We start from the raw sequence: 19,082 nt of genomic DNA on the forward strand, positions 1-19,082 counted from the left end.
ATCTATTTTGACACATTTCTTTACCCTGTCTGAAAACAAAATTCAGCTCCACTTTGTACATTTGAGCTTTTTCTATGTGTTTTTGTTGCTTGGGTCCTAGCGGACAAGTCAGCACTTTGCTGTGACTCGCCTCCAGCCTGGCTCAGGGGAGGCGGCCAGTCGGAAAGAGGGCAGGGGCGCACCGTTGGTGTGCAACTGTGTAGTGTTAAAACGCTAAATATTCATAAACACCCCGTTTCGATTGAAGCCCCGAGTGCGACTGGGGGGTCCTGAGGCTAACTCTGGGACGCTTTGCGTGCGTGCTAGGATGAAACAGAGGGAGACCACAAGGCTAGTTCAGGCTATTTGGGGGGTGGGGTTGGGGTGGTTCGGGGGTAAGGGCAGCGGTGGGCATCTGCTTATTTGCATATCTCCCACGGTGCTTTGGGGTGAGGGCCAGCGGATGAAGCCTCCATATGCATGAGGCAGCCGTGTGCGTATGCTGCGTTTCACCCTGCAGCTGCACACACACACACATACACACACACACAGATACACTCCATGGACACACACACTAACACAAAGCGAGGCTCTGTAGATGGTGTGATAGGCAGCACATGTGGTATGCAAAACATATGCCGCTGTGACCTCCAATAGCGCTACAGGCCTCCCTAAAACACTAGTCGGGAGTGGCGTGGCAAAATATGGAAATGCAGGAACACACGCAAGCTGGAGACACGCGGGCAACGCACACAACAGGTTAATTGACTCACTTTCTGAAGCCCTGGATGAGGCTGCCGCGGAAAAGCCCAAGGTCCAGTGGGGGGTGCGAGGGGTCCGACACTGCAAAAGAGAGGAAAGGAGAGATGAATAAATGCAGAAGGCTGTTTGTTTCATCCGAACTGTCGACTTGTTTCAAAGTCGACTTAACTCTCCTTTGATGCCCGCTTTCAAATCTCAAAGGGATTTATTTATATGCAACGAATTGGTTCGAACACTTAAGAGAAAACACAGCTATCCATGTTGAAATTATGCAATGAAATAAAGAAAATTGTTGATTTTTATTTTGAATTTTAGGCTTAACTCTCCTTTGATGCCCGCTTTCAAATCTCAAAGGGATTTATTTATATGCAACGAATTGGTTCAAACACTGAAGCGAAAACACAGCTATCCATGTTGAAGTTACGCAATGAAATAAAGAAAATTGTTGATTTTTATTTTGAATTTTTGACTTGACTTCCCATTTAATGACCCTCAATTTCTTGTTTTGAGTGCATGGTACAAAATTACGGAGTCAAATATATGATTGACCGTTTCGTTGTTTTCAATGGATATTCACTTATTTTCTCACCGGTAGGACTGTGACAAAATTAAAAAGTGTACATTGCGTAATATTTACCTTCAATGAGGATTTACCATTTCTTTAAAGCGGACAACAACCTACAAATGTGAAGTCTTCCCATATCACGTCTTGTTAGTGGGACACTAATCATCTGGAAATAAAACTATTACTATACACTAATTATTTAATGTCATAATCAACTTGAGATACATAAAAGCAGCAGCAAATGCAAAAATGAGCAAAGTAGACTAAAACCAGCTCCTGTAAAAGACAAATACAGCTCATATCATCCATTATTTAAGCGGGCCCCCTTTCCTTGGCGCTCCCAGGTTTGGTTGAGGCGCCTCTCGTCCTTCGCTCTTCACATATTCACACACACTAATCTCTTAAAAGGTCTGATGAGCGCCAAAGAGTGAGCATGTGTGTGTGTGTGTGTGTGTGTGTGTGTGTGTGTGTTTGTGTGTGTGTTAGCCAATTAGCCCGCAGGCGTAGCAGCAGTTTTTACAGTGACGAGCGCTCGAGATGCAGGGCAAGCTTGTCTCGAATGGGTGGAATCGTAACGTGGCAGAATGTGTGTGTGAGCACGTGTGTGTGTGTACCCACACAAGGTATAGAGTTGAGCCAGGTTGTTTGCAGCCAAAAACCGAATCTCTGAAGCTCTGAAACCCTCCGATTCCATTGAAATGCCTGCATCCTGAAAGATGACAACATTCAAGTCCTGTGATATAGACACTAGCTAATGCTAATGTATCATGTGAAACGCCATCGACAGGCTAACATAAAAGTTAGGATAACAATAAAAGGAGATGGGTTAGGGTTAGGCGTACTTTAAAAATGTATTCAATACAAGGTACCTGTTAAAAATGTAAATGGTAACGTAATCCAAGTACCAGCGTATGATAGTAAAGTAAGTTGACTAAATTACTTTTCCATGAGTGCAATGCTAAATATGTTATAAAAGACAAAATAAAATATATTATATAAAATATATTACATACATTTGTCAGATTTTTTTCTGCCTCTCGTATGCGTGTTGTGTTCCAAAAGCATGAATATGTGTTCCAAATGCATACACAAGCACCCAAGATTCAAAAATCACAAGCGCAACCTCCCCCAAAGTACCGTGAGAGCCTGATGAGCTGCTTCAACGCTGGGGAAGACGGGATAGATGTAGCCACATATGGTGTCAAGGTCCGGGGTGACGTCGAGTGCCTGCATGCCCTTCATCACCTCCACCACGCCTTCAAAACACACACACAAATCCTAAATGAACTTTATTGACAAACAGTTTGTTTTAGCCATTTACTGCACTTTACTGCCTCCACTCAAGTGCAAGGCCGGAGTTGTGGAAGCTGCAGGAAAGTGCGGCTAAGCCATGAGCAAACACACTCTTGGCCCTCGAGTGAACAGCACACTTTTTTTTCCAGATAAATGCTCGTAGATGCCAACCGCTCCACCTTGGACTAGGGTGGAATACATCGACACGCACTTGGGTCCGAGTGGACTCTAGCAAGCGTTGCCCTGCTCTCCAGCAGAGCCCTGAGGTCCTGCCCCGGGGAAGTCAGGCCTAAACAGTCAGATGCATATGGAACAGCCACTCTCACACACACACACACACACACACACAAAGATGCCCCCAAGTGTGTGAGTGTGTGTGTGTTTGTGTGTGTATACACACACGCATGCAGTTGGCAGCGAGAGCGGCAGCACTTTGCATACGCCGTATCCATACATTCACTTTAAGTGCGGTTTTGCACCGGAAATAGCCCGCATGTGTATGAGCACATCCAGCACTCCCTCCCACGTGGCCTTCTGAAAACTACCTAAAAGTGCTTGAGTTGGCACCCTTCAACATGCCGTGTGTATTTATGCTCCCCTCCCCATCAGGTTTCACAACACGCTCGTACGCAGAGCTCCGTTTCCGTATCCTCGCGGGACGTATGTGCTCACCTGGCAGTCTGGCTCTTTAGCTGAATAATAGATGAGTGCCAGGCTTTTACACGCCATTAAAACCTGTGGCCGCCTCAGAGCAGGTACGGCTACCTGAGCCAGCTCCGTCCATTTATACCCCTCGCTCCATATCGCTCATTCACCCAGCCCGCTTGCTATCCATCTTCTTCTCTCTTGCCTCGCTTTCTCCAAGAAAAAAAAAGCAATCTTCCTCCTTCTCAATGGACTATCCATCCATTCAGCCGTCGGCTCGTCCATTCTTATCCCCCCTCTAATCGCTTTTCCCGCTGCTTTTCTTTTTTCTTTTTATGAAAGAGAAGCAGTTCCTGCTGAATAATCTAGAATCAATTCCACCGCGGCAGACGAAACAAAAACAAGTGAATGGAGACCCGGGGCGCTCGAGGGGGAAAAGGCAAGAGTCTGCACACAAGCCATTGTGCTCATTGCAAAGTTAACGGGACGCTGTTTGGATCCCCGAGTGGGGCGACATTTCAATCTTGCAAATTTCTCCTTTTTTAAAAGATTTACTCGGTTGTGTAATTCACACTTGCCGTGTTGGCAGACACTCAAGAAACCTGATCATCAGCGACCATCAGCGAGATAACTCCAAAAGAATAAGTTACAACATGACCTGGAGTGACAGAAAAGAAAAAAAAAACTCAACTCAAAATGTAACGCGCAATATCATGTGGCATCTCCATCTCATCCAAGTGATACTCTCAGCTTTGGGCCTTGTCTGAACAACTTTTACTTTTGCGCAGGGTTTGGAAGTGAGTCGGGGGGGGGTCCTCTCCAGGTCGGTTAGCGTGAAGGCTGACACAAATCTGGGCGAGAAGTATCAAAGTAGTGAGTTAAGGAAGGCAACAGTCACAAGATATCATCGTCAGCCTCATGTCTGCAGGTTGACTGTCAAAAGATGAGAAGCAAGCGCTGAGCGCTGAGAGCAACGGCGGAGTGGAGTGGAGCCAACCGGTAGCTGTCGTCTCCACCCCCGACCTTGGATGCGAGTACCTGTCACTTCTCCTTTTCTTACCCGAGAACCTGCCCTTGCGCGGGGGTACTCTGTTTTGCAGCAAGGTAAACAACAGTAGCGCCGGATCATTAATTAAGGCACAATGTTCTGTGTTTGAACCCCTGCTTCGGCTTTCCCGTGTGGAGTTGGCATGTTCACCGCATTTTTGTTAAAGTTTTCTCCGGAAAAATAAAACCTGCTCAAATAGAATAAGGAAGCATTTGCACCTCGTTTCTTGCGAGCTGCGGTAGATTGAAGCGCTTGGTGGAAATTTCAATGGACAGCTTAGGAAGGTTCAAGGTGAGGTCGCAAGGGGAGGCAGGTGCTGGTGGGACAACACAGGAGCAGAATACACCCCCCCCCACACACACACACTCTTTCCTCAGCAGTATCCTCACCCCCCGCCCCTCCTTCCCCTGCGCTACCGTGTCAGAAGTGATAAAAAGTGCAGCACTTGGCGAGTGCTGACAAGCGATGACTAGCTGGCGGCAGGTGGGCAGTGCGGGCCGGCATATGCTTCCGCTAAATCCACCAAATCCACACCTCATCAAAATGCACCAACCCCCCCCCCCCCCAATTCCGCAGCTCTGCCCGCTAGTGACACCTGTGGACAAAAAGTGACACGGCGCTTAATATTTCATGGGGCGTGCACAGTGGGGCGCGTAATCCAAAGTGAATTCCCTCAGAGCGCTTGCATTTACATGAAATCAAGTCACTCCGCATCAGTCACATCACCTGCAAAGACCCCCGGCCCCCCCACCCCCCACTGTAAGGCCACCCTCCCTTTCCGTCCACGTGCACACGATCGAGCAAAGGGGAAGAGGCTGCATCATTCATGAGGGTTAAGGCAGACCAGCGAGTGAGCGAAAGAGCAGTTTCTCTACTTTCCCTGCTTCCGTCTTACACCGTCCCGACTAAATGGATGCCGCTCTGCGTTCTAAGAAGCTGCGGTTAGGCCGCTGTGTGCGTGCGCGGTTTCAAATCGTGCCTCCTTTTTTTTCTCCACCGCTGCCAAAGCCTCACATCAACGAGGCATTTCGACCGCACAAGAGGGGCCGACCCTGCGCGGGACCGAGCGCTTCCTCCCTGCCAATTAGCTGACAGCGGGAAAATGCATCATTTATTAATCGCTCTAAAAAACCCCAAAGAGAGGATGGGGAGGACGGCACTGGGCAAAAATAAAGCACTTAAAAGCCTAGCCGCTGCCGCCGCGTTTGACAGCAAGTCCGTTAACGAGTGGTGAATTCTGACAATGTCGGCTATCTGTCACTGAGACGATTCCAGCGCTCCTCCTCTCCTTCAAGCTGATCCCGGACAAAAACACAAAGCGTCAAGCGTCTCCAAAAGCAGCGAGCCATTAAAACTGTCACAAAGAACAAAGGATTAGGAATTTTAAAAGACGCGGTGACAATCTTTCTCACAATCAAGAAGAGTGAAGTCATTTCACTCAAATTTCATTCAAATTAAAAACATAAATAAATAAATCACCATACTTTAGACCCACTGCCTCGTGACGACGGTCAAAACTTGGCACTATTCTTTTGCTTTAAAGTGCTGCCTTCATGATTTGTTTGTGGCCATGTTGTGGCTCCCCAAGAGGCATTTTAAAGCAGTCAAACTCTCAAAAAGAAAAAAATATCCATCCAACAGTCATAAACTCACAAGGCCATCTAATGTCCTGAAGGTGGCAGTAAAGTCTGGGACGCCATGAGGGGGCCCGGCTGGAATCAAGCTACTCAACGTTCACCTTCAACAACATTTCCTCAAAGTCGAGAGTGTTCTTGATTGCGAGAGGGAAGTTGGGAGCGCGTCTAAAAACTTTGCCATCTCCTGGCCGGGCCCTCCAGAGAGAGCACGTGTTTGCTTCATCCCCTCTCGCTCAAACGCTCTCACGCGGGGAGGGATCAGACCTCTTCGCCCTTGGCTGCCCCGGTCCGGTGAAATCCGTCCCAGTTGGGGAGGGGTGCCATTAATATTTGAGGTGAAGCGCTCCTTTTAAAAGCTCTTTCTGCTGCAAAATACCTCTCATAATCCCCCCCCACCCAATACATGCAAAAATAACACAAAATGCTCGCTGTTCACATGGGACCTGCAGCCAGATGCTTGGCAGCTTGCTGTCTATTTTTGTCATTGTTGGGGTCTCACGGCAGCCCGGAGTTGAATTCTACTGATACTACGATCAGACGATGCCTCACTTTTACAAGTGCAACACGAGCGATAGCTTTTTACTACAAAATCGCAATTTCAATGTGTGTGCGTGTGTGTGTACCGTTTGCGTTGTTGTCCTTGACGGGCTGTGTCAGCAAGGGCCAGAAGTAATGGGGCCTGATGGGTAAGTTCTGTTCTTTCATCATCTTCATCAGCTCCAAAGACACATCTGCAAGGGAAGAAAGTAGCGCTTCATGCCGTGAGCACGGTTTAGCGTTGCGCAACGTTGCTGTAGCGTACCGGTCTTCTTGGCTTCCAGAGCGCATGACAGAGCGAAGGTGAGCGGCGACGTGTGCAACTGGCTGCCCTGCAGTTCTTTGCAGTAGTGGCCAATCTTCTCGATTGGCTGTCATTCAAAACAGTTGGTCAAAAGACAAGCACTGGAATGGACCCAAAACTCAATTCATGCTCTTTGAACTCGAACAGGCACCGTGTTCGTGTTGATGCAGTGCCTCAGGAAGAAATTTCCAAAGTTGGGTGAGTTGGCGGTGACGTCGTCCGACTGCAGGCTGGGGAAGGTTCTCAGGATGAGGAAAGCCGTGTCGTGGTGGCCTTGCGTGATGAGGCTCAGGCACAAGTTCATGGCATCTGTGAGACGAGTGTCGCTTTCAAGACAAACAACTCACAGAAAGGAAGACGGGAGTGTGCACTGTGTAGTCGCACCTGGAACGTAGCCCCTCTCGTGCCTCAGCCGCTCCACCATTTCGGGGACGTGCTGCTTGTGCCCAGCCTTGGCCAGCGTGTAGATCACCTCCATGATATCTCGGTCCATCAGACTGCAGTCGGCGCTCTCCGCCTCTTCCAGCGTCTGACGTGGACCAGGCATCACAGATATAAACATTTTGAGCACGCCAGGTGGAGTTTCATAAAGATGCTAACCTTCTTCAGGGCGTCTGCGTCTCCCTTGTCGGCGTAAGCGTTCAGCAGACACACAAAGGTGTCAGGACCCGGCTCAATTCCAGCTCCCCGCATGACGGACAGGATGTTCTTTGCGCTCTCTATGTCCCTGCCACACACAAAACATTTTTAGCCATGGACATAAAACGTTGTGAGACAGACAGATCTATTTAAAGTCAACAAAAAAAGTTTATGAAACAGATTCAGGGGCAAAAGCGGCGGCGCTCACCCTGCTCGCGCGTGCCCTGTTATCAGCGCGTTAAAAACAGCTTCGGTGATGGGAAGGTCTTTGCTCTTCATGAAACCCAAAATGGTGCTGGGAATGAAGCACAACAACTCGTAATCAGGGATTCAGAAACAACTTGAACAATCACAAAGGCATTTAACAAAGGCGTTTAACTTTGGGCTTTACCATGAAAACATTTTGGACACCTTGACATCTTCACTTGGTTTCGCTGCCAAATCATGGGTGGAGAGGTTTAACGTCAGGGTTTGTTATTACATTAATTCACCCACTGTGATGTCACAATCCAGGGAAAAATGAGGAGGGCTCGCTTGTGCACATTTAACCATAGTCTGACCTGTTTACTGAACTTCACCATTTGATGTGCAGCCACGAACTCCACTATTTTCATAGATGCAATTCAAGTGCATGCGTCTCCTTTAAAGCTCAGAAAATATATCCACAGGCTCACCTGGCACCTTCGATGTCTCCATTTTGGCAGTAGGCTGCGATGAGTCTCTGGTAGGTAACCTATAAACACAAATGACAACTCAAACAGAACCGTGCGCAAGAAGCAAGATAAAGGTCCAGATGATGATGATCTTCATTGTTTACACGCTTTCTTCATCTTACTCTGTTTGGCAGGACGTTGGCGGCCTCCATCTTGGCCAGGAAGTCGGTGGGCGAGAACTTGAAGTCATTCTGCAGGTACACCTTCAGCAAGGCGTTGTAGTGACTCACGTCGTATTGTGCACCTAAGGGGGAGGACACAACAACAATTAGCTGCTATTCAGCTTGTCTACAGTATGTCATGTGTTCATTTTTAGGGATGGTGAAGATTCCGATTTTTGGTGGACAATGGGGGATGTTTGAATGTTGTATAAAAAAAAAAAAACTACAATACAAAAATAATATAAATGACATATATTGGCTTGCCCATTCGTCGGTCAGGCCGTAATTATCAGCAAAAAGCGCCATTGTGTGAGAGCTCTCACCCAATTCCTTCAGCTTCTCCCAGACACGGTGAGCCAGCTCTGTGCGCTCCTCCAGGCCCATTTCTGGCAGCAGAGAGCCACAGCTCCGCAGCAGGAGCAGGGCCTGGTTACCACTTGGGTAACCTGCAACAACACCCCAACTTTGTACTCCTACTTCCTTCTATTTGGAGTGTTTGTCAGCGGCAATGACCTGTCCTGCAGATGTCGTGGAAGATGCGCAGCAGCAAAGTCTTGGTGACGCGGCCGGTCCTCCTCACCGAAGTGTCCAGCTTGGCCAAGGCCCAGTCGAACTGCTGGGCCTGCTTGGAGCGCACTGCCGTGCTGGGTTCGTCGTTCTTCTCCGTGGCTACTGCGTAGCTGCGGACGCATCCCGCTGCATGTGGCCACACATGACTGGAAGGGGTGAGGAAGAGAGCAACGCAGGGAAAGCAATATTTACATTCAGTCGAGATTAGGTGAATGGCCTTTCCTAGTCAGTTGTGCAATGGAAAATTATTCAATTTAGCTTACTTAGTCCAAAATCTTTTATTACTACAACCAATGCATTTTTCTTTCATCTGTCTATGAAGCATAGTGACCAGCAGAATAATGACATGCTTTTCCACTAGATGGTATAATTATGGAACATATGCTTGTACATGCAGACATTCATAAACAGAATAAAAGGTTAGGTACAAACAGGCACACATTTCCCAGCAAGTAAGTAAATGTTTGAGTACATTCAGGCAGACGTGGTGGGCACGAGGCCACACTGAACACAGTGACCCACGCATTTGAGACTTTAACCTATCCTCCGTCCCCCTTCTCATTGTGACAATTGAATATAATTGCGATCATCTCATCAGTGCCCTTCAACCGACATTAACGTCGGATATGATTAATGGCAAGATGCTGCAATGCAAACTCTTCCTATTACACTCTAAAGTTACAATAATTAACCAATAATAATGACTCTGTGAAAATGATTAACTTAAACCTCATACATCATTTTATACACGACCTAAAAACAATGTTCATAACTGCAATGCAATTGTAAAAGTCCAAAAAATGATTTCAATAGACCAAAAAGCTTGCGACATGTGCTTTATAACCTGATTACCAAACAGTGTGCCTTTTTATTTATTTGATATTACGCCTAGCGAACACCAGGGACAATGAATGTTATCATAACAGCGATACAAAAACATATTTTTGTGTAAAAGTACAAATCATGGTTGTCATTGAGTCTCAATGACATCTGCGCATCAGGCTAAAGCGCGTGGATGGCGGCTACCCAAGCTAGCGCCTTACCCGGCCTCGTTTCTCACACTCGGGCGCGTCCGTCGGGTCAAAATTCCCGTCGTGCCAACACCGACACTTCCGCTATACAACCGACTGAGTGGCAGTCCGATTCTTTCGGTCCCCACGATTTGGAGCAAGCCCGAAGGCGAAAATTTGAGGAACCGGGCTGATCTCAAGAGCGCGGCCATGTTTGCTGTTTCGCAGGGAGCAATGACGAGCGAGACTTCCGTGTTGCGTAAATAAAGGACCGCGAGACTTTGCACGCAACTTGAACGGGCCATTGAAAAGTATGGAGATTTTATTTTATTTCAGAACTAGCAACTAACAACCCATATTTTAACGATTCACTAAAGTACATAATGACATATTTTGATCCATCCATTTTCTGAAATGTAATTTTTTTTAATAACTTTTGATAAAACTCACAATTCACCATCTCATTAAACTAGAATCTAGTACGTATTACATAAACCATGAAAATGATTCTTGTGAAATGAAAACAAATAGGGGTTCAACTGGTTTATTCATGTGTTGCATCACAAACTTCCTTAAAAAAATTTATTTTAATTCCTGGATCAACATACTATTGCTTTTCCTATTTCCTTTTTTAAAGGTCTCCTCAACGAGCGTCTTTGTTTCTTCCACATTTTTCCTTCGGCTCTCTCGTCGACCGTACTCGTTCCACAGCTCCAGAGCCAGCCCGCGTGTGCCACACGAATGATCCAGCGTCCAGGCTTGAAAGAATTCACACTTCTTGGAAGCCAGGAAGTATTTCTGTCTCCTTGCGCCTTCTTCTCCCCCCTTGGAGAGAGAGGCTCTGGCTTGGGAGAACGCTGACCGTAGCTGACTCAAGGCCGCCAGGATGTATCCCGCGACGTTATCTTTGTCTTTACCTGTCAGGACGTGAGCGGTGGCTTCTACTGCCAAGTCGGTGGCGCGGGATTCTTGTTTGTTGAGGTAGCCTCCTCCTAAGATGATAGCCTCTCCGCTGTGTACGGCCTCTTGGACAGAGTTAAAAACCTTGCTGGAGCTCAGCGCCTCCGACAAGGTGAGCATCGTGTCACAGAATTCAAACAGGAGCGAATCGGCGTCACCGTTGAAGAGCTGCAATGTGAAAGTATAGCAATAAAGAGTGTTGATCACACTGTAGCAGACCAATGGAGATGGATTGGAACATAAGGAGCTTAGTTTGGGGATCTTAGCAGAAATGGCAGGGACACCAGAGACCACCGAATTTGCCGTTTCATTCTTGCTCTTAGTCTTTTTCACTTTTTGATGTGAATTCTGAACCTCCTCCTCCAGTACCTCCACTAGTGCTTTCCCTACCTGGTCGTGTTCCTCCCACCACGGCCTCCACACTGGGATCAAGCCGGCAAGAGTGCCCTCCCTCAGCAGACCAGTAAACTTCTCCTTCTCACGGTTGTCAAGGAGCGCCCACAGCTCCTCTTCGGAGAACTTGTCAAGATCAAGCTCGGACAGATGTCGGGTCACGCTTTCCGCCGGCTCCTCATCGTCTTCTTGGCCTCCAATCTCTTCCAGTGTTCTCAACATGTCCTCCATCTCCCCCGCACTATCCGCTCCCGATTCCTGAAGCTCAGCTAATCTGGAAAGCAGGTCCATAGCCTCAATGTTGCCGGCTTGCTCCATTCCGGCTTCTCTTAACACGCTTTCCATTCCTCCGTTTGTAACTTGGGCTTTTTGTCTCAGTCTGAGCAGAATCTCATGCATTTTCTTCTTCCCCTCTTGGTCTGCCTCCCCTATGTTTCCCAACTCCTCAAGAACGGACTCCTTGTAGAACTCCTCTGAACACATGGAGTGATCCGGGCTGCGGTAGCAAGCCACACCGCAGTAATGCAAGTTGCACCGAGGGCAAGTGTAGCACGCAGGTTTGCACTTGCACAGCATGCACACTTTGGAGTTCTTCCCACCAGCTGAAGCCTGAGTGATGAACTCTTCTTGTCCAGAAGAAGCTCCTCTGCCGGGGAGCAGGATCCCATCCCTGCTGACCGCCGAAGCATTCTCTTCTTCATCCGACCACTCGTCCTTTGGACCGATGTCTGTCAGAAGATTCCTCACTGAAGGAGGAAGTGTCCGTCTCATTATTGGATTCATTATTGTCGAATCAGCGCAGGAGAACTCGGCGTCTGCAATGGAAGCAAAGGAGACTTGTATTCGTAGCACGTGCTCGATAACAGACAAAAATAAAAAATCATTAGCGTCAGTTGTAGGCTCGGCGAGTTCTTCTCAGTTGGTTACAAACACGTTGCGTGACATTTATGAAATTTCTACACCAACTTGGGAAAGTTAAATTGGATCTTTCACTCACCAAAACACGTCCGGGTTGTGTTGTCGCAGTGAATCAGCGCGCCGCCATCTTGGATTGTGATGACGTATTCTTAAAGAAGAAATGTTCTTTCTGGCGTTGCCAGAAATAAATCAGAGAATAGCTTTCCAAAAAGGTTCCAAAATAGGAAAAGTGGGTTATTTTGTTGTTTATTTGGTGGTCAAACTAATTATATAGAAAACTATAAACATATATGCAGTGTGGCTGCTGATCACTTGTAGATTTTCACTATTTGCATCTCATCAGGCGGCTCGGTGGCGCACTGGGTAGCACGTCCGCCTCACAGTTAGGAGGGTGCGGGTTCGATTCCACCTCCGGCCCTCCCTGTGTGGAGTTTGCATGTTCTCCCCGGGCCCGCGTGGGTTTTCTCCGGGCACTCCGGTTTCCTCCCACATCCCAAAAACATGCTTGGTAGGCCGATTGAAGACTCCAGATTGTCCCTAGGTGTGAGTGCGAGTGCAAGTGGTTGTTTGTCTCTGTGTGCCCTGCGATCGGCTGGCAACCGGTTCAGGATGTCCCCCGCCTACTGCCCGTTGACGGCTGGGATAGGCTCCGGCGCTCCCGCGACCCCCGTGGGGACTAAGCGGTACAGAAAATGGATGGATGGATGGATGCATCTCATCAGGGGTTGATTAGAGGTTCATGTCAAACCATGATCTCTTTATTTAAACTAATGATCACACTTTGAAATCAAATCATATTTCTATCCCTGTCTATTTTTATATGTGTCTCTGTGACTCTGCTGTGTGTCCACATCTCCCATGGGGCTGTTTGCTTTAAGGTGATGGTCTCCTGCGGGGGAGTCAACCGCGGTAAAGGTCACGCAGGTGGGGAGTTGTCACACGCTGTCCACCCCTCGCCAGGCAAACGGGTCTCTGTGATGCCTAACATACCCCGTGGGCGGAAGACGGAATTTGACAAAGGGGTCTAAGGTTGACGTGTGCCGTGCTGTCTTCATCCCCCCCCCTTACACTGCCCCTGGCTGCGGTACCAGCGTTCCTGGGCAGACCGCTGCCTTCTTCAGTTTCCTTTCTCTCACTCTGACAAGCCCTGTGACGTTGCATCTTGCTGGGATGCATAAGGTTCGTTACTGGCAGATACCACCACAAATGGTAACACATTTCATTGAGGTTACATGTGAATTGTTTTGCGTGTGGTCGAGACCAAAGTTGTGCCCTCGACCCCTAAATTTTATATGTCACGTTAAAAATCAGAACGCATGTTCCCCTCTTAACACACTCCGACAGGACATTAAAATGAGCCGTTTCCATACGTATATTTCCAGAAAGTAATCTGGGTCATGTTGACTTTTATGTCCGAGTGTGCCCCCACAAAAAAAGAGAGACACTGACAATGCTTGTACAAAGACACAACACTGACAGACAACCCCCATCACACACACACACACGCACACACGCACACACGCACACCTCTGTCTGCCACCAGCTGATAGGTGACGGGGAGCAGCCTCTCTGCCTTTTGGGCATGTCCAGTCTTGGCATGACTGCTGCTGTTTACTCTACAGCAGCGGGGTGTGCGTGTGTATGTGTGTGTGTGTGTGTGTTTGTGTTCAGCAAAAGAGACTTGATGTGGACTGTTCTGTCACCTGTCAGCTGAAAAAAATGTGGTAGTATGTAGGGCACCCAGTAGGGAGACTGTACAGTGCGTGTGTGTGTCGGGCTGTCCTCCGTTTGGCACCGAGTTCTGGTGCTGATTTGGCGGAAAGTATGCAGAAGTCGACCGACCCCCTTTCACTGCCATTTCTATCCCCTTTTTTCATGAATGAACTCTGGAATGTTGTCTCAGCTCCCTCCGGCACAAAAGCATCAATGCGCGCCGTCAATAATTCAAACAGCCGGATCCATTATTTACTTAATACAGGATCCTTCACGCATGCACAACCTCCTCATCCTCTTTCCTTTCATTGACAAGCAACAGCACAAGTGGTCTGAACGCATGTGCGGCCTGTGTTTTGTGCCTTTGGTGTGCTGAAACACAGGTGGAAAAAGCGCTGACCTCTCGGTGACCTTAAGATGCAGACGATGAAGGAAGCTCCTTGAAGAAATGTGCCCAAATCATCCAGTTGGGATTGACGCTTATGTGTCCAAAGATTTATTTGCCTTTTGGTTGCGTGAACCCCGGCTTCATCAGACACATTAGTAACTAGTTAGACAACACAAATGACGTGTTAGTTGTCAAAGAAGGAGCTGTACTTTTCACAGGTGCAGCCTGTGAAACCTTTGGGAATAACACGTCCGACCCGAGCAACGCACTTGATAAAATTGTCACACATTATGCTGTTTGGAAAGAAGAGGTTCTTCTTCAGAGGCTCTCAGAAGCAAATAATGATAAAAATTTAACTGTAAACACATTAACTGTATTTGTAGGCCACTTTGCTTCTTCTAATAGGAATATCCTATGTAATACAGAGCAACCAATCAGATGCCCTTCTGTATGATCTGTCTCGTCGTTCTTTCACAAGCGTGACCTCTACATTTTCTCATGAGTGAGTGCCTTCCACGTCTCCCTCTTCACATCCTTCCCCGGCCTTCCCACCATCGCGGCATTCCCTCCGGAGCCGACCTGAGAGCACCAGCATGTCGGTGCAGTTCCGAGCGCCCGGCTAACCTCCGGCCCTCCCTCTCCCCGCATCCGTGCGAGGAGCGGGAAGCAAGGCGGAGAAGTGCGTCCGTGTCCCATAGGATCGGTGTCTGTCTTTCCGCATCAGGAAGTGAGAATGTGATGGCGGCGGGGCTGCGCGAAGGCCGTTAGGTTCCGCGTGTGGGCCCACTGGCCCTCGGTGAACCGAGGTGTCACGCGTGTGAAGATCACAGCTTCGCGCTTCTGGCGAGCGGGCTTGATGCTCCAAATGGCTGAAACGCCGCAGACAAGTGTGCTTTGATATGTTATGCGTCTGCTGGGACTTGACATAGGCTGGATGTGCTTCTGCGCCGACTCTGATTTTGTGCCCAAACCCAACACTTCCATTTTTCATGTCATTGAGCTTTCTACCGTTTCCCATTTGATCTGAAGCCACCTTTTATTATCCACCTTTAAAATAGAAAAAGAAGATAACTTTTTGTCACTGTCACAGGAACAATGAGAATCAGTATTGGGTACTCGCGAAGGATGCCGATATCAGCCACTGATACTTGAGGCAAAAACAAGTAGGTGGCGCTACACAGCGGCGTCGAATGATCATAAAGACAGAAAGTTGTCATTGTGTTGATTCAAGATGTACATATCTAAAAACTGGAGTTTTATAGAACTTTCTAGGTGGCGCTATTGAATATCGGTGAATAACTGCGATGCTGACACACACGGAGCGTGATGCTTGTCAAGTAGTAGGCCAGCTCACCGCCCCCGCTCCTTCCACGCCGTGGAGGTTCAAACGAGCGGCTACTCCCGCTGTCGTCTCCTCCTGTTTGTCATCCACCTCCTCTCGTTCCTTCCGTTCATCTTGAACTCTTTCACAGAGGGTGTGCGTCATGAAGAAATGTCCAGCGGATCGGGCAACACACACGTCCGCGTATTAGCATGGACAACCTTTTCACGCTCCAAAAGCTCCCTGCCTCGACTCAGCGCTGTCTCCAGTGTAGGAGGTCTGCTGTAACACATCAGGACGGCTTCTACGGTGTGTCAATTTAATCAGATATAATGATGATGAATTATTATTTGTTTGTATTTAAATGCACATATTGTCACTTTTTTAAAACTTATTTTCAGATAATGTGGTCCATATGTCCGTTTAAAAACGAAATCAGACCCTGCATGAGCTGATGCGCCTGGTGTGAAACAGAAAATGACTGCAAGGTGAAATATGGCAGAACATCTTTGGAGAGTACTTCTCATATCCTAAGTGAAAAGATCACACGGTGTAGCTATGTCACATTTTCAGGAGAAACGGGGGAGCTTTTGGCATTTTGGAGAGAGGAGGGGCGGGCGCGCCTTTTGTTTTTGGTTGGAGTAATCCCACACTCTTGCTGCGTTAGCATCACCTCAAAAAGGTTGCGCGCTAGCGTGTTTGACAGCGCTCCGGTCCTGGCTGTGAGCTTGACGCTAGTGCATGGGGACACATCACCTCTGCTTTGGGAAAATGGCCTACAGTGAGACTGAACCTCTCCAAGCGCAGTGCAAAGCAGAGGTGTGTGTGGGTGGGTGGGGGTAGGGGGGGGGGGTTGCTTCAGAAACTCCCCAAACATTCGACACATCTGCCACGACAGAATGAACAGATGACAACGGCCAAACCCAAACAAATAAGAGTGCAGATGATTAGTCGTCATGCTAACGCCAATAAAGTGAGACCTCACGTTGTTAGTTATCATATGCCAGCTAGCGCGCCAGGGCGTGGAATGTCCAGTCTTATTAGAGGACACCGCCTGTCATTGCGCTTCGATGAAGGCGCCTCGATAATTTTTGCCCCTCAAAGTCTTTGGCACCTTTATCGCGATAAGTCAGGGCAAAGGTTTGAACTTTGAGGAAATTAGACATTGGTCCACGCACTACCTCATAATGCTGACCCCAAGATAACATAACCAAGAATGAGATTTTCTTACTTTCCAGATTGAAAACAACATTTAATGTTTGACTCCTTGAACCACAACACCACCACATGCTTAGGGCCTTGGGAAATTTTCCCCACCTGTTTGACGCCCCTGCATTTTACATTTTTTGCCATGTAAAATTAGCTATGTCAATAAATCAATCAATCCATCAATCAAGCTTTATTTGTAGAGCACTTTTTGACGACCTCTGTGACCTTGATCCACTTCAGAAAGAGAGCCCGTTCATCTTTGTTTAATTCGCATTCCACAACCTCCTCTGCCTTCCTTTCGGACTCCATCCTCCTGATTGTCAGCTGACTTTTTTGACATCCACCAGCCCTTTGGTGTCTTGTCCATCTGCGTATCTGTCTCCTGTCTGGCCTCAAGTCGCTCCGTCCCTAACCTATGTCTGCTACTCCAATCTGTCCGTCGCTCTCGTCTTCATCCTCTGGCCTGCTGTCGACGCGTGTGGCTACAAACATTCGCTCTATCTGTGTGTGTGTGTGTGTGTGTGTGTGTGTGTGTGTGTGTGTGTGTGTGTGTGTGTGCGTGCGTGTGTGTGTGTGTGTGTGTGCGTGTGTGGGCGTGTAAAAGAGGAGGGGGTGTGAAGACAGCTGTCACGCTGTCTCAGGATCATATGATGGCTGTCAGACATGCTGTAAAGAAACTGGCATCCTACTATTCCCCCCACCCCTCCCTTCTTTTTCCCAGTAGTGTATACACTTGTTCATACCATACACACAAAGGCATCATTTTTTGTTTTTAGATCATTATTTAAAATGATCATTGTTATTTTAGATTAAAAGTATGTTTATGGATTGACTCATTTGTTGTGTTTTCTCACTGCCAGTCCAAATTTGAAATCACATCATTGATTTGTTTTGTATCGTTCTGTCCCGCTTGTTTCCTTCAGGATGGCGGGTCTCCGTCAGGTCAGACGCGGCTATCGTTTTGGGTGAGCACAAACCTGGAGCTATGAATAAGTGACGAGGCTGCGTATTGGACTCGTGTTGTATGTCGAGAGGAAAAAAAAAACACAACTGAGTGCTCGTTTGGCTTGACATGCGCACAAGCGCATAGTGTATGGAAGACCTGCTGCCTTTCACACTAAGCTTCTAATTAGACACACACACGCACGCACGCACGCACACACACACAAACACACACACACACACACACACACACACACACACACACACACACACACACACACACACAATGGACTCAAGAGAGAGGCCTCAAACCTGCCTGTCAGCTGCAGTTAGATTACAGTGTACTGGGTTCACACCACAACACACGCACAGTTGCACACACACACACACACACACACACACACACACACACACACACTCACACACACACACACACACACACACACACACACACACACACAGGTAGGTCGCTGTGTAGGTAGATTAGAAGGTTGGACGGTAGTTATAGGCAAGTACTGTAGTTGTGTCAGAAGGTCTGTAGGTAGGTGAGCAGAAAGGAAGTTTGGTCGCCCAGGTTATAGGTGGATGGACGAGCTTTGACCCCAGCAGGACTTTGAAGGACTATTAAGGCAAAAGAATGTCACTCTTGAACATTCCATTAGGAGCACATCATTAGCAAGCAAAACAAACATTCTTTCCCTTGAGTATGACTGGTCACGCCACCAGCTCAAGCGTGAGTGAACAGAGCAAGACCACGAGCAAGAGGAAGACACGCTGGCCTTCTCCATGCCCGCTCAGGGAGAAGATCGTCCTTGCTTGGTTAAAGGATTTCTTCCGGCTGAAGCGTTCTTCTCCCCGATATCGTTTGGGGACTGATTGCTTGTACTGTACCGGTATTCCTCGGGTCACCTTGGCCTACGGGGCCCGGGCAGTCATCCAATCGATGCCCTTTATTGCCATCTGACTTGCCATTCAGGTTGTTCCTGTCACAAGAGGTTGTGCAGAGTACGGCTTGAGTCGCTCTTCGACTTTGAATCAAAATAAACACATTAAAAGCCACTTGGTACAGTGAGAGTCTTAACTGAAATTAAAATGATCAACAGTCTTGTGCAATTAATTGATCTTTTAATAGTTGAATTTTAAAATTTCTATTCTCATAAATTGATTGTGTATTTCCCACTTTCAACTGATATTTTGCATAAATATTTTACTTTGCTCATCTGTCTGTTTTAAAATCAAATGTGGCCTTGGTTCAAAAAACGGCAAGTAAAACTGCACTCCTGCCTCAGAAAAAGCCAAGTTGCAGTACTGTTTATTGACACTAGGGGGTGGTGTGGCCCCACTTTTCCAAGCAAGCGGCCACCCTGTGACCCCT

At 47.7% G+C, this 19,082-nt stretch overlaps 2 protein-coding genes across 2 annotated transcripts in view; both read right to left on the reverse strand.

Annotated features, from left to right (window-relative positions):
• The window catches only part of lrpprc (leucine-rich pentatricopeptide repeat containing), a 33,356-nt gene extending 23,247 nt beyond the window's left edge, over positions 1 to 10,109 (reverse strand). Inside the window, exons 1-14 of the mRNA XM_037272735.1 lie at positions 9,897 to 10,109; positions 8,797 to 8,999; positions 8,607 to 8,729; positions 8,245 to 8,366; positions 8,084 to 8,142; positions 7,618 to 7,704; positions 7,371 to 7,497; positions 7,155 to 7,299; positions 6,922 to 7,079; positions 6,732 to 6,837; positions 6,553 to 6,660; positions 2,444 to 2,562; positions 1,925 to 2,015; positions 753 to 822 (exon numbers count right to left, since the gene is read on the reverse strand). Coding sequence (XP_037128630.1) covers positions 753 to 822; positions 1,925 to 2,015; positions 2,444 to 2,562; positions 6,553 to 6,660; positions 6,732 to 6,837; positions 6,922 to 7,079; positions 7,155 to 7,299; positions 7,371 to 7,497; positions 7,618 to 7,704; positions 8,084 to 8,142; positions 8,245 to 8,366; positions 8,607 to 8,729; positions 8,797 to 8,999; positions 9,897 to 10,075 — 1,697 coding nt within the window. The 5' untranslated portion in view covers positions 10,076 to 10,109. The remainder of the gene's footprint in view (positions 1 to 752; positions 823 to 1,924; positions 2,016 to 2,443; positions 2,563 to 6,552; positions 6,661 to 6,731; positions 6,838 to 6,921; positions 7,080 to 7,154; positions 7,300 to 7,370; positions 7,498 to 7,617; positions 7,705 to 8,083; positions 8,143 to 8,244; positions 8,367 to 8,606; positions 8,730 to 8,796; positions 9,000 to 9,896) is intronic.
• Positions 10,110 to 10,403: 294 nt separating this feature from the next.
• On the reverse strand, positions 10,404 to 12,266 carry znhit2 (zinc finger, HIT-type containing 2). The gene is made up of 2 exons (XM_037272750.1): positions 12,214 to 12,266; positions 10,404 to 12,031 (listed from the first exon to the last, which is right to left on the reverse strand). The coding sequence occupies exon 2, from the start codon at positions 11,997 to 11,999 to the stop codon at positions 10,446 to 10,448; it is 1,554 nt and encodes a 517-aa protein (XP_037128645.1). The 5' UTR covers positions 12,000 to 12,031; positions 12,214 to 12,266; the 3' UTR covers positions 10,404 to 10,445.
• Between the last annotated feature and the right edge of the window lie 6,816 nt (positions 12,267 to 19,082).

The sequence above is a fragment of the Syngnathus acus genome, chromosome 15, assembly GCF_901709675.1.
Source record: "Syngnathus acus chromosome 15, fSynAcu1.2, whole genome shotgun sequence".
In the NCBI taxonomy this organism is placed as follows: Eukaryota; Metazoa; Chordata; class Actinopteri; order Syngnathiformes; family Syngnathidae; genus Syngnathus; species Syngnathus acus.